Source organism: Apus apus, chromosome 2, assembly GCF_020740795.1.
Source record: "Apus apus isolate bApuApu2 chromosome 2, bApuApu2.pri.cur, whole genome shotgun sequence".
In the NCBI taxonomy this organism is placed as follows: Eukaryota; Metazoa; Chordata; class Aves; order Apodiformes; family Apodidae; genus Apus; species Apus apus.
In genome coordinates, this window is record NC_067283.1 from 31,334,570 (window position 1) to 31,349,829 (window position 15,260).

At 38.5% G+C, this 15,260-nt stretch overlaps 1 protein-coding gene across 1 annotated transcript in view; it reads left to right on the plus strand.

The window, feature by feature from the left end:
• HDAC9 (histone deacetylase 9) overlaps positions 1 to 15,260 on the plus strand; it is a 286,192-nt gene that overhangs the window by 143,091 nt on the left and 127,841 nt on the right. Inside the window, exon 14 of the mRNA XM_051609619.1 lies at positions 9,988 to 10,108. Within this exon, the coding sequence (XP_051465579.1) occupies positions 9,988 to 10,108 (121 nt within the window). The remainder of the gene's footprint in view (positions 1 to 9,987; positions 10,109 to 15,260) is intronic.

Below are 15,260 nucleotides of genomic sequence, written 5' to 3' on the forward strand. Positions count from 1 at the left end.
CGTTTCCCAATGAGAAAGCAAAGAAGTTACACAATGGTCATTTATCCACATCCATAAGAAAGAAAATCCAGACATGACTGTGCTCTTCACCTTGATAAAAGAAGGTAGACAAGCAATAGTCAAACAGCAAGTGCAGTCCTTTCAATGGCACAGTTCCAACTGTTTCAAGCAGCAAAGGATTTTACTTCTGTAGTAGCATAGAACAGTTTATTTCAAATGTAGTTTCTATCACTCCATAACCACATTGCATCTTGTATTACCTCAGACTCTAAAGTCTGATTTCATAGGATTTTCATTTGCCTGGTGTACAAGGGGTAACATGTTAAAACCTGAGACCTTCAAGTGCAATCTTCTAGACAGTATCAGAACAAATGTGAAACTTTTTTCTTTAACTTCCCTCACAAAATTGCATATTCAAAACATGCTTAAAATCAAATATGGGCTCTGAGGTTCATATATGACTCGGGTTACTGAAAAACAGCCTTTTCCTATCATTTACTGCTTCCTATGAGTTGTGCAGCAATGTCAACTTCTGCAGAAGCCTTGGCAATTGAGGGTACTTACTGCATTGCAGCACAAGTTTAAAATGTTCAACACAAATTTGCTTACGTTTTGAAGAATCCCAAAATTGTCAGGGCTCTTATGCTCTGCTTTCTTTAATTACTTTTTCTTATATACTTAGGTTTTTACAAACCCAAAAACCTGGTAAAATAGGTCCCTTTGATTAGCTATTAGTGACTGTCCACAAAGATTTTCTACAAGTAGCCTAGTGTACTGGACAGTGAGTTATTGTAAGCACCATAAATGGATTTGTTGTATACACTCATCTAACTAGATGGCAGCACTTTAACAGACTATTTCTTTTTTTTTTTCTTTACCTTGAATAATTTTTTCTATCTTAAGGAAGAGTTTCCTTCAGGAAGGCCCTTTAGGCCACGTATCACAGTGAGTGGTTTCACTGGTGGGATCACATATGTCAGGAGTAAGTTAAGCACACAGCCCAGGGCTAGTTACCTTCTTGGCTCAGGACCCATATTATAAAGAAAAGACAAAAAACAGAGAAAATAGTAACGTGCTACTAGTATGTATTGCTTTCTTCAGTAATAAACAGATATTGCTGAATGGTAATTTGTGTAGATTTGCAAGAGGTGTAAATAGGAAAAGTAGTATAGATTAGTCTGAGGTGCATGCAGTCCAATAGTTTCCTGGAAGATTTGAAGTTTTCCTTACAATTATTCAATTTCAAAACCTGAAATATAGCCTATTAGGTCTTGCAAAATCCAGTGAGGTGGCAGAGAGGAAAGAAGTCACTTAATGTCGAATGACATTCAGTTAATTTTGACTCCCCTTGTGTGCTTTGAAATGAGGCTGGAATGTGAAATGAGCTGTCAAAACATAAACTCTGATAATAAAACTTTGAGGGCCCTCAGCGTGAAGCTGGTGTATATTTCTGGTGTTTATTTTGATCCTCTTATGTAGAATAAGACAGGATAATATTTGATGATGCAATCTGTCCTTCGCTTCATTGAATTCTCTAGCGCTTGCTTGAATCTGCTCACTTTTCAAATTAAGGAAGGCTGCAGGGATTCACTTAATTGGTGTTCTGATTCTTTAGAAAAGTTATTTAGCTGAATAAATGACTTGTGTCACCAAAGGAGCAATTATTGCATTATTCAAGAAATAACAGGCCACCATTAAGCTGCATTCTGGAATATACCACACTGAGGATGCAGAATCAAAGCCTCATGGGCAACTGCACTATCTCTTTTACTGACCTCTGAATGCCCCCTCATGGACATTAGTATTTCTGAATATAATTTCTTAATAAAATTTCCCGTGGTTTTTGTCAGAAGTAGGGACATTGTTGCTCAGGTTTTGCCACATGCACTGTCTCATGCACCAAGTCTGAAGGACAGCTTTGGACCAGTAACCTGCAACAGCTGCTTAGGAAATCCTCTGCAGTAACTGTGAACTTTCTTTTTTTTCTCTTTTACTAAAAAAATAGTCCCACAAGAGGGCTGCAGTCCCACTCACTGTCTGATGAGGAGTTTCAGGATCAAAGGCAGTTCAGTCAGAGGTTGCTCAGATCTTGTTACCTTGCAATGTGTGTATCCTTAGTCACAGGTTTGTGCCAAGAAGCCCTCCCTATTTTCTTAATCTAACAATAAATCCTTAAGAAAGTGAACACTCTATATAGACAATCTTTGTTATCTACAGTAGGGAGAAAAATGTGTTTCTTCAATCACATTGTGTGAATTAACTCATCTCACTCAGCTCAGGTCTATCACCCTGGAGTGACGACTGGCCAAGTGCACAGAGAACTGTCATTTCTAACTGAGCATGAGATGATAGAAGCCACATATACTGGGCTGACATCATGCTTGCTGCAGTCAATAGATTAATCTCAGTAGGTTAATCTAAACTTAATCTATTACTTATTTGTTTCTCATATTGTCCCACTATGTAGCATTTAAAAATTACAGCTTTTTAAAATCATAGCAAGGTTTGATTGGGATATTCAGAGCTGTGTCTTCACTACAAAATAGAATAGGCCAGGGACTTTCTCCACTACTAAGGCCAACTGGCATAGAAAGGCTCATTTTCGTACTACTAGGAATGCTCCCTGGCCTATGCAAGTGACCAAACCATGTCTGGGAGTTGACTGGGAGAGTGCTAGCTGCTGATCAGCCAAAACATTGTGAAGGACCACATTAGCAATTTAATAATACAGATTATTTTGTTCCTCTGCCTGTTTCCTGGCCCTGCTTAGTTTACTGCTGCAGACAGCCAAAAGGACTTAGAATTATAGAATCATATAATCATTTAGGTTGGAAATTACCTTTAAGATCATTGAGTCCAACCCATAACCTAGCACTGACAAGTCCACCACCATGTCCAATGACCATGTCCCTGTGTCGCCACTAAGCGTCATGTCAAAATGCCTTTTAAATCCCTTCAGGGATGATGACTCAACCATTTCCCTGGGCAGCCTCTTCCAGTGCCTGACAACCATTTTGGTGAAGAAATTTTTCCTAATATCCAATCTAAAACTCCCCTGGCATAACCTGAGGTAATTTCCCCTTGTCCTATGGCATTACTTGGGAGACTGACACCCGAAGACTTGCTTCTCCAGATTGTGTTTTGTCTTTCTAGCCATAGATATTTGAGCTCTAGAGTTGTTCAAACAACAGTCCAGAGGACTTTTTTGCTAAATTGGGAAAACAGTTATAGCTTACAGAATTTTTTTATCTCATATCACTCTTGTAATTTTTTAATCATATCACTCTTCCGAATAGACAGACTACTTCTCCCATCAGCTTCCCCAGGACAAAGGAGAAACACAATCAACTGTTAAGGGAAATCCCATGGGACAGGGTGCTGGAAGATAAAGGGGCTCATGATAGCTGGTCAACATTCAAGGACCACTTCTTGCAAGCACAGGATCAGAGCATCCCAAGGGTTAGGAAATCTAGTAAGGGAGCTAGGAGACCTGCATGGTTAAAAAAGGAACTACTGGGCAAACTTAAGTGGAAAAGGAAAATCTACAGATCGTGGAAGGAGTGACTGGTCACTTGGGAGGAATATAGGAATGTTGTCAGAGAATGTAGGGAGGCAATTAGGAAAGCTAAGGCCTCCTTGGAACTTAACCTTGCAAGTCAGGTTAAGGATAATAGAAAGAGCTTTTTCAAATACATAGCTAACAAAACTAACACTAGAGGCAATATTGGCCCACTGAGGAATGAGGTGGGAGCCCTGGTGACAGAGGATATAAAGAAGGCAGAGGTGCTGAACACCTTCTTTGCCTCTGTCTTTACTCCTGCAAGATTTCCCCATGAGCCCCAGATTCATATAGCCCCAGAAGTAGTCAAGATAGGTGAGGACATAGTAGATGAGGATTGGGTTAGGGATCAGTTGAGTAATCTGGACGTCCATAAATCGATGGGTCCGGACGGAATGCATCCAAGGGTGCTGAGGGAGCCGGCGGAGGTCATTGCTAGGCCACTCTCCATCATCTTCAGTAAGTCATGGGTAACAGGAGAGGTGCCTGAGGACTGGAGGATAGCAAATGTCACTCCAGTCTACAAGAAGGGCAAGAAGGAGGACCCGGGTAACTATAGACTGGTCAGCCCCACCTCCATCCCTGGAAAGGTGATGGAACAACTTATTCTTGTCTCTATCTCTAGGCATATCAAGGACATGGGGCTCATCAAGAGCAGTCAGCATGGTTTTATCAAGGGTAAATCATGTTTGACTAACCTCATAGCCTTCTATGAGGAAATTACTAGGTGGATAGATGATGGTAGAGTGGTAGATGTGGTTTATCTTGATTTCAGTAAGGCATTTGACACCGTCTCCCACAGCATCCTTGTAGATAAGTTGATCAAGTATGGGTTTGGTGATCAGGTAGTGAGGTGGATTAGGAACTGGTTGATGAGGAGGAGTCAGAGAGTTGTAGTCAATGGGGCAGAATCTGGTTGGAGGCCTGTGACTGGTGGAGTCCCTCAGGGGTCGGTACTGGGACCGGTGTTGTTCAACATCTTCATCAACGACCTGGATGAGGGTACAGAATGTACCCTCAGCAAGTTTGGTGATGACACCAAGCTGGGAGGAGTGGCTGACACACCAGAAGGCTGTGCTGCCATTCAGAGGGACTTAGACAGGCTGGAGAGTTGGGCGGGGAGAAACATGATGAAATTCAACAAGGGCAAGTGTAGAGTTTTACATTTGGGGAAGAACAACCCCATGTCCCAGTACAGGTTGGGGGCTGACCTGCTGGAGAGTAGTGTAGGTGAAAGAGACCTGGGGGTCCTGGTAGACAGGAGGATGACCATGAGCCAGCAATGTGCCCTTGTGGCCAAGAAGGCCAATGGCATCCTGGGGTGCATTAGAAAGGGTGTGGTTAGTCGGTCAAGAGAGGTTCTCCTCCCCCTCTATTCTGCATTGATGAGGCCGCGTCTGGAGTATTGTGTCCAGTTCTGGGCCCCTCCGTTCAAGAAGGACAGGGAAGTGCTTGAAAGAGTCCAGCGCAGAGCCACAAAGATGATTAAGGGAGTGGAACATCTCCCTTATGAGGAAAGGCTGAGGGAGCTGGGTCTCTTTAGTTTGGAGAAAAGGAGACTGAGGGGTGACCTCATCAGTGTTTACAAATAGGTAAAGGGTGAGTGTCAAGAAGATGGAGTTAAGCTTTTTTCAGTGATGACCAGTGATAGGACAAGGAGTAATGGATACAAATTGGAGCATAGGAGGTTTAAGGTGAATATCAGAAAATTTTTTTTTACTGTGAGAGTGACAGAGCACTGGAACAGGCTGCCCAGAGAGGTTGTGGAGTCTCCTTCACTGGAGACATTCAAAACCTGCCTGGACGCCTTCCTGTGTGATGTACTCTAGGTGACCCTGCTCTGGCAGGGGGGGTTGGACTAGATGATCTTTTGAGGTCTCTTCCAACCCCTAGGATTCTATGATTCTATGATTCTATGACATTCAGACCACGGCCAGCCCTGGAGAGCTGGATTTGAGAGACCAGTCTCTGATTGAGTCAAGGGCAAGACAGTGGAGTGATTTCCCCCTGTATTGGACTTTTTTATAGTCCTGGTATATATGTATTGTAAAAAATAAATTCAGATACAATGTTTTTGCATTAGTTTGAAAGTTCTGTGTATGTTTACTGAATTACCCATTTTGTGTTCATTGACGACTGAGAGTTGTAGAACAGTCAGTCATTAAATGTAGCACCAAAACAGGGCAGCTAAAAGATGCAGAGATTGGCATTAAAAAGATTTATTTATTTATTTATTTATTTATTTATTCCCCCCCCTTTTTTTTTTCCTATTTTATCTCTGTAAAAAGCAACACATAGCTGCCATACCTTCTGGACAAAAAAAGAGGACTGAAGTATGTTTTGATAGTGGTGCCTACTTCCTACTTCTTCTACGTAGAGGATGTCTTTACATAACTCCTTTGGGGCCATAATTTATGCCCATGACTGAAATTAACCTACACTGATTAATACAGTTTTAGAAAAGAAAAGAAGAATATAGACACAGTCCCACTTTTTGCCTTCACCTCTACTTTCTGTAGCAACTGTAGTCCACAACATTTTTCTTTTCAGCCTGGAATTTGTTCTGAATTTTGATTAGGGAGACATCTTTCACCTCCTGCTGTCCACATCTCATGGACTGAAGGGGAGAGAATTAAAGAATTTAAAATTTGAAAACCCTTGAGTCTGTCAGATCACATTCATTGAAATGTTAAAAAAAAAATAACCCATTGTCTGAACCTCTGTTAACCATTAAAGAAAATATAATACACAGTTTTTAAGAGCAAAAATCTTTTAGTGTTGAACATATTTAGGTTAGGCACTGGACAACCAAAACACATGAAGACAGTAAATGCATTTCTACGTGGGTGCAAGCACGTCAGAGATATGTTTGCAATTCTCACATAATGGAGACAGAGCAAGTGATGAGGATGAACTGGCTGGAAAAAGATCCATGTGTATTTTTAAAAATGAGAGAATTCAACAACTACGAGAAATCCCAGAAAAACAGGAAAAACTCCAAAGACCTTGTTTACAAACTAGATAGCCTAAGGGAATTTCAGAGACAGTATCTCCATACAAATTGCTGCAGTAAAAGCAAGGGACACTGTGAGACTGGAATTAGAACTGTCCCTTAGACTATGTAAAAAATTTCTAGCAGTGAGAAACAGGCAGTGTCACCTTTGTATTTTTGAATCTCTGACTTTGCAAGACTTTAGTCTGCTGAAAGACTAACCAAAATCCTCATGCTAGTAGAGGTTATCTGTGTGAAACTTCAGTGGTCTGTTTTACATAGAAGACCAGACTAGACAGTCCTCTTCGAACTTAAATTCTGTGAAAAGTGAAATAATTTTTCTGTTGTGAGGACTAATTTTTTAAGCACTTGTGTGCAACATTTAGCTTTCCTGAGATGTATTAACTGTGCCTGTTGAAGAGGGCGGAAGCCAACATACAACTTGTCATGAACATTAGAAAAGGATGATTTCCCTTCTACTAGGGTTGAAGTACATGGATGTAGTATTCAATGAAACACTGTTCGTTAGTTCTCCTATGCTGTTTTGTCTTTTTCACTGGCTTTATGTTAATTTTCTGGTTTCTACTACATTTTAGGCTTTTGATACTATCATGGTCCATGAAAATGAATAAAGATACTTTAAAATAAAAAAGATGTCCATAAAAGTGTATGTGCAAAGTGACACAAATGCGTATGTTATGTTGTCTGATACCTCATGCCAGTGAGAGCCAGAAATGTTGGATAACCCAAAACAATAATTTTGCATAACTGGTTACGCATTTCCAGATTCTGGAAACATGCTTATGACACATGATTTTTTTAGATTTGCTAGATCCTGACATCACTACATCAGAAGAACTATTCTTAGCAATTGTTACAGGCAATTTTAAATATAAAATATTTTTCCTCTTTTCAGAGCCTTAGATAGTTGGATTTTTTATGTTATTGAAATTGGCTTGACAGGCAGAGATACTGCAAAGGTGGGAGGACACAAACAGTAAACGAGCAGATGGAAATGCAGAAACAGCACATGTGTGCACTGCTTTAACATTCCCTTTCCTACTGCCATTTAAATGTTTGCCTACACTCAAGGTTAGAGCTGGAGAAGCCATGGAGAAAATGGCTCTGGGCTGAGCTTGCCCTGGCATCTTGGCTCTTGGCTGCACTCCAAGGACCTCACTGCTGGGAGCAATCTTTGGAGTGGGGCATTCTGTTCTCTGCTACTTGATTTCTGCACAAAACCTATTGCTGTACAACTTGTTTCTGCCCCAGAGAATAAGGCTGGCAGTATTAGGTAGCTCCATGGCAAAATCTTTCAAGGTTGCCAATTCCAGACCATACCCTGTTAGACCAAATCACTGTATTCCATAGGATATCACAGAGCTCCTTGTTATAAGAATAATGCCTAGCTGTGGGTCTTTTTATAGTTTAAGGGATATGACATTTAACAGTACTCCAAAAAAGAGCCAGGCAATTAACTCTCTTAAACATCTCTTACAGAGTTTTTATATAACTTGTAGAAAATATAAGACCAGAGAGTGAGTATTTTACTCAAGGCTCTTTGATGTGACCTTCATAAAATACTTCTTTACTTTTCTTACACATTTGTTTTAGCTGTCCTAAAAGCCAGCCTCCCTTTCCAGTTCTGCTGTGGGGAATTTGGTATATAGACTTTAAAGCAACTTATTAGAAACATGGACCTTAATGAGAATGGATGAATGAATAAATGTTACCACTCACCTCAGTTGTGAAGAAAATCATTTTATCTGACCCAGAAGAACCATTACAGAGTTTACTGACTCCATGAAGTAACATAATGTGCTGATTTTGATTGTGCAACTGTGTGTTAAAAGGATGTGAGTGCACTGCTACAAATTCTCATGTGAGACTGGGAGAGGCTTGAAGAAATTAGAGATGAAAAAGGGTTTATTAAGTCATTTAGTTCTTGGATCATTCCCTAAAATGTTTTTCCACTGCTGTGTAATCAAGTTTTAAACACTGCAAGAAACAGGGCTTCCACCATTTCCCTGAGGGGGAGCTTGTTCCACAGTTATCTAGTTCTAACTCTTAGGACATTTTCAGACTAGTCAGAAGAAAATTGTCACTGCTTAACTCAATATAATTTGTGCATGGTTCTTCTGACCCCTCCTAGGTAGCTCCTTTCTTCCCCAGTGCACATTCTCTTTAATATATAATATTGTTTTCTTATCCTAGTGAACAGGTTGATGCTTTCTGATATCTACGAGTAGGTGAGAGATATAAACAGAATTACAATTTAACCTTTAAGAAAACTAGAAGTGAGCAGTATTTCTGTAAAAGGTTAATCAGTCTATTAAAAATAGCTTGGTCTATTTAAATTATTTTTGTATCTGTTTTTCTGTAGACCTTGACAGTCAGACAGATCCGCCATCTAAATTTCAGGAGGTGTTTAGAAGGACCAGCTCTGCAAATGGAGGCCAGGATCTTAAAATAGGCTGTTTTCTCTCCACATTATCCAGAATTACCAGGAAATATGATCTTGGGACCAGAACTTTGTTGACAGTGCTGTTTATTATGACCAAACCTGAACCAAATCTGCTTTGTGTTGCTGTGCCTGCAACGGCTTGTGCAGCACTGGCACAAACAGAGAAGTAAATACTTTTATGACAAGCTGTAACTCCAAATACATACAAGAAACAGATCTGCTGAATAAGAAAATGTTAGCTTTTCTTCCTTCTTTCCTATCTTCCTTCCTTCTTAAATTGATTACATTTCAATCCAGATTTTTTAACATTTATTCAAGTGGGGAAGGTACAGACTGGAGAAACAATTAAGGAGGCAAACTACACTTAAAAATTGTAAGGAAGCAAGTGAGTCAGCATGTGTAACAGCAGAAATAATCCCGGGATATCAAACATATATTAGAAAAATAAAAAGACAGGTATATATTCTTTTAAAGTATTTAAAATTTAATTTTCTTCTTCCTGGCCCTCCTCACTGTGATCTTGCTCTTCCTAGCAGCATAAATCGCAAGTACTAGTAGTGATGTGAAAAACATTAATCCTCATTCAGAACATGGTTTACAGGTGTGAATAAGCTTTTGCTCTTCAAACTAGAATCTGGCTTTTCTAGCCAGATTTCTTACTTTAGAAATATTTGACATTTGGGTTTGTATGTCTTAATACAATGTAGGAGGGAGGTAGAATTTTTCTTGTATGTGAAACCGTGTATTAACTCTGCTAAGACTTAAGCGAAGCATTTGTGATAAACCACACACGCATTTGTTTTTCATAGAGCGTTACTTTAATAAACAAATCAGTGTCACATTCCTGCATGACGCAATTTCAACCCATTATTAATCATACTAAATGTTATTTTGGACCTTTACTTTTTTTTTTTTCTTTTCTCCCTAAATATTGTCAGTGGAATATTGTAGGCCTCTGCTGTTTTCTTTCAGCGAATTCGAGGTCGAAAAGCCAGTCTGGAGGAAATACAGCTGGTTCACTCTGAACATCATTCACTGCTGTATGGCACCAGCCCCCTGAACAGACAGAAGCTGGACCCCAGGAAACTCCTAGGTCTGTACAGGCCTCTATTCTACTGAGAACAGCACATTCCAGCACTGTCATTAGTCATAGCTGGTGTCAGTTTAAAATATTTGGCAAGCAGTGTGACAAAAATCCACTTTTTCCAAATGCATTGCTATGTGGAAGGAGACTGTTACAATGGAAGACAAATATAGATGAGCAAAATGCACAGGCTGGAAAGCAGCGATAGAAGTCTCTCCTCATTCACTTAAAAAAAAAAAAAAAATCACTGAACTGTTAACCCTTTACTGTAATTTATTCTCCATTGGAGGACAATGGCAATTTTGAACACGCTTGATCTTCGACCTCCTTGTATTCTTTGATTTGAAAATGGGACCTTAAGATACATTGCTTGTCAGAATTGCTTGCTTGCTGTTCTTATTTCCTTTATTTCAATTATTTCAGCCACACTGAGTGCAGGTACCATGCCTAAATCTTGCTAACAAGTGAACTTCATTTTAATGCCTTCCCATTCTTCAGGGTATGATATCTTTCTGAGTAACAGGGGGGGAAGCCACATTAAAATATTAAACAGACCTATGGATGTGCAGAATAGCAGAAATCTGACAGGATTTTCATGTCGAATATTCTCATGAGCAGTCAATGTCCAGAGTGTCCTTTTTATAATAGAAAAGTAGGGTTAAATTAAGTTCTGCCATGAATGCAGCATGAAGCAGATCTACTTGTCAGACCTGCTACAGAGAATGTGGAAGAAAACACACAAAAAAGTAGTGCATTTTGGAAATAATCTGTGAGTGAAATCCCTTCCTTTATATTCCAGTACACTGGATGCAACACACTAATTCTCAGCTATTTTTATAACACTTATTCTAAGATGTGGAGCTTTTTGTAAATTTAATGAAACATAACCCAAACAAAAGCAATAGTAGCCATCCAAAGAAATTTCTGTCACTGTTCTAATAACACATGGCAATTATTTTGCCTTGGAATCTAACACTAGAAGTTCCTTCTGTAAGGAAGACCAGCTTCAGTGAGTCAGAAGAACAGATAAGAAAAATGTCTTGATCACACTGTTGTCTAAGTTTATACATCTTCTTTGCCAAGGCAACATCAAGCCAGAAGTACTTACAATATTCTAGATTCTCAGGAGTATGATTTTCCAAGGTTAGAAATTCCCACTTTTTTATTTTATTTTTTTAAGTGTTTCCACCAAAAAAAGCTCTAAATTCCTGCATAAATAAAATTTGGAAACATTTTTATTTTAGTTCACCAACATTGTAAAAATGTTCCATTTTGATAGAATCAAACTTTCATATCAATTTTGTTGGGTTTTATTAATTTTATTTTAGTTTTCACATTCTTTAATATACATTGATATATTGTTCCCATTTTGGATCTCAGTGGTTGACCACAATACGGGATGCAGTGTGTAGTTGCAGCTATGACATAAAAAAGGAATGGACCTAGGTATCATTTCTGTGTTCCTCCATTTAGAGAGAGAACACAGAAAGTTTTGTTTACCCAATCGCAGAAAACTCTTTCTTTGCCTACAGTTCTTTACACAGCACTCTGCCTTTTTTATTTGACACTTAGTCCAAAACATTTACTCTCTGAGTTTATATCAAGATCACACTCCTAGCATATATTCTGAGTGTATCTTTGGCTTAATGCCCTTTTCTGTCTCTGTTTCTAGGATGTTTTCTTGCTGCATCTCACATGGCCTTTTAACCAGACAATAGTCAATGAAACAGGCTTTCCAGATGATTTTTCATGGGCCTGTTTCTAGGCTGGAAGCTCAAATTATTTCGGCTTCCAGACTCTTCTATAAAGGAATTTAATTATCTCTTACATTTTTCAAGAATGTTCCACCTTTCATTGTCCGCATTTCAGTGAGACTGAACCTAACCAATCCTAACATTAAAAATTACATCTTTTTATAGCATAGAAATTCAAAATTATGTTAAGCAATGGAGAAAAATCTAAATAATGTTTCCCATAAAAATTTAATCAATAACAACATTGTCTCATAAAGCATCTATATTTCAATGAAAGTGCTTTTTTTCTATGTACATTTTTCCATCAAATTATGACTTTGCATCCTAATAAAAAGGAGGATCTAACCAGTCCTTTCCTTACTCCTCTACCCACCTATAAAGACAGAGGCACCATTTGTTCTCCACTTGTGCTTCACAAGTGTCTCTTCCTTGTCCCTCTTCAGAAGACTAGATCTGCTTTGTCTGAAGCTCTTTTTCTTTTTTGCTAACAAGCATTTTCTGTATCTTTCAAACAGAAAAGAAACACTTGAAGGAATGAAGTTTAAGTACAACTAAGAGTATAAATGTGTTACTTGTCAATAAATGCTTATTTCAGTGCTCCTTTTCAGGAAGACCACAAAGCAAAATGGCTGTAAACTACTTAAATCAGTGTGAATTATGCATACAGCTCTCATTCATATGTTCTTAATATTTTCAGAGTATAAAGTGGCTTGAATGCTTGGTGTTGCTTTCCTTACATCAGGGCCTACAGGTGCAGCTATTGCAAATGATTGATCTGATCACTTCAGCTTCTACACTAGTGTGAAGTTTAGGCTTTTGACTGATCACGTTTCAGTGTAGCGTGTTGAGCAACACGTTATGTTGCATTACAGTGTCGTGACATGAAAGAAACTAATATACAGTCTGAGTCACATCACTTTATGGTTTCATCTGACAGAATACAACCTTTCATGCCATTTTGAAAAAGCTCAAGAGCAGAGCAGTTATCAAATCTTACAAATCTGTTTGTTTTTTCTCCTCATAAATAAGAAAGTGTTTCTAAAACACAAGTTTCCAGTGGTTACAACTTTTTCAAACTGAGAAATATACTGTTATGACACCCCTGAGAGTGGGGCAGTATTTAGGGTACAACTAAAAGGTGCATTCATAATGCATCAGTGCAACTGCAATTTCAAGTTAGTGAAAAAATTACCACTAAGCAGAATTGGCTTAATTCTGGAGGGATGATTCTGAAAAAAATAATATTCTTCAAACTGTACCTTTTCACAAGAGAACATACTTTATAGTTTATTTATGTTTTTGAAAGACTTTTTGCCCATCACTTTTCCTCATCAGACTCTTAGTCCCCAATTGTCAATCTCCTAAGCAACTTCCTTGATTTTTGTATGGGCCCTGACCTCAGTCACTGATGGGTGACTCAGCATCTAATTTGGCTACCTATGGCCTCTGTGGGTTGAAAATTTAGAATAAAAATCTTGGATATTTTTTCTAGCTCTATCAGTAAATTGTGCTGTATCTTCTCTAAAAGATCTTTTTTCTCGAGTGATTTGCTGTTGACTGCAAACTCTGTCCAGATGCAAAGCCAAAGAATATATAATTAGTTACAATTTTTCTTCTGTCTTACTTGAAGTATCTCAGTATCTTTTCAGTTATTATCCTGGATGTATCTTTGGTTGTGGAAGGGTGTTATTGAAAAATAACTGCTGTCTAGTAAGTTCTGCTGGGGCATGAGCTCCAAACTTCATGGGAAATTCTCACCTCAATTCTTTTCAGGGTTTACTTTTTGCTACCGATTCGTTTATGAGGTAGAGTTTTCTGAGCTCTTTTCATTTTGTAAGGCTAGCTAAGTGATGGTCCCTCTCTTTCTTAGTAGATTTTTTTCCCACTGTTCTTTTAATGAAATCTCAATGCTTTTCTTGTTCTGCAAAGTCTGTTCTCTGCCTTTTTTTTTTTTTTAAATATAATTTGATAAAAAGTGAATATCCTGGCAAGTTTCTTGATACATTGAAGTGGCTTTGTGCTTGTTTCTCCCCATTTTAGTGCTATCTGTTGATTGATTTTAGTGTCCTTCTTCACCATCTGCTTTTCTGTTTTTACTTTGTGTTTGTTGTTTTTAATAGTGTTTACCATGCACAATGTGCCTGGCTGTAGGTAGATAAATGAGAATTCATCTGTTCTCTCTTATACCCCACTCTGCAACAGAATTTAAGGAAAAAGGTCTAGTCATTCAATATTCTAAAAATGCCTTCTTTTATCTCAAATTACAGGTTATATTTCCATTAATGCCTGCTGGCACTTTAACAGCACTAATTTTTTTTACTTATCTGCCCAAGATTTTTTGGTCTTCCCCGCAGTAAAAATTGAAAAATTGCTGTTCACATTGGTCCTTGGATCTACTTACCAAGAGATTTGCCAGCTCCCTCTGTATCTCCACTCTAACAATCTCCTGCAGTCAACATTTCCTTGCATGTCTGGGACCATTAGGACTCACAGTATGAAATACTCTGCATAGCTGCTGCACCTGCATTTCCCCTGGTAGCTCCACAGGAGGTTTTGTTTGGCTTCTCTAGCACACTGTGCAAACTGATCAAAGGCCTCTAGTCAGCTTAAAATGTATCTTGGGTTTTATTCGAAGTGTAAAGCACTTTCTTCTTCACAGACCTTTTAGTCTGGTCTCTTGTACTTCAAAGATGATGGCTTATAATTGTCTTTATGCATTTCATTGGCACCTGCTAAACATGAGTAACTGCAGCATTGGCCCCTTCCATACCAATGGGTGGCTCCTCTAGGTAACTCGAGTGATTCACTATCTAACGTTTCCTCCAGATGGCAAAGTTACAAAGCCAGTTCTGTGATACGGCAGGGGAAAAGCTTATGTTCTCCTTCCACAGCTGCCTTAGGATCAGATTTCATACTGGGACAGGAACTGCATCAAATCCTGAGATCCTTACCAGGTTTTCATATTGTCCTTATCAAGACAAACGTGAGTTTAGTGGTACAAAACAAGAAAACATGAATGATTTAAAAGTGAGTATAAATATTAAGATAAAGCTTATAACAGTATCTAATGTATAGAGCAGAGTAAGCTAGAAATCAGATTCTAAAGCCTATTAGGTTTTTGTTCCCTTTAGTAGAATGTATTTACAGAGTAATACTGAAACAAGTAATGTTTCATTTTATCTTTTAAAAGTATTAGTGTATTCATTGATGGTATGTAAATGAAGGTAACGGCATTTTTGCACAGATAGGAAGACTAAGACTGTGATTTTCAAAGGAGAAACTCTTTTGAGAGATCAAGTTAAGAAATTAGTCATCAGTTTCATGTAAGCTTAATGAGGTTTCCTCTGTTGTCAGTGAAAAAAAACAGGCACTTCTCAAGTATAATTCATCCCATCAGTCATCTAGGC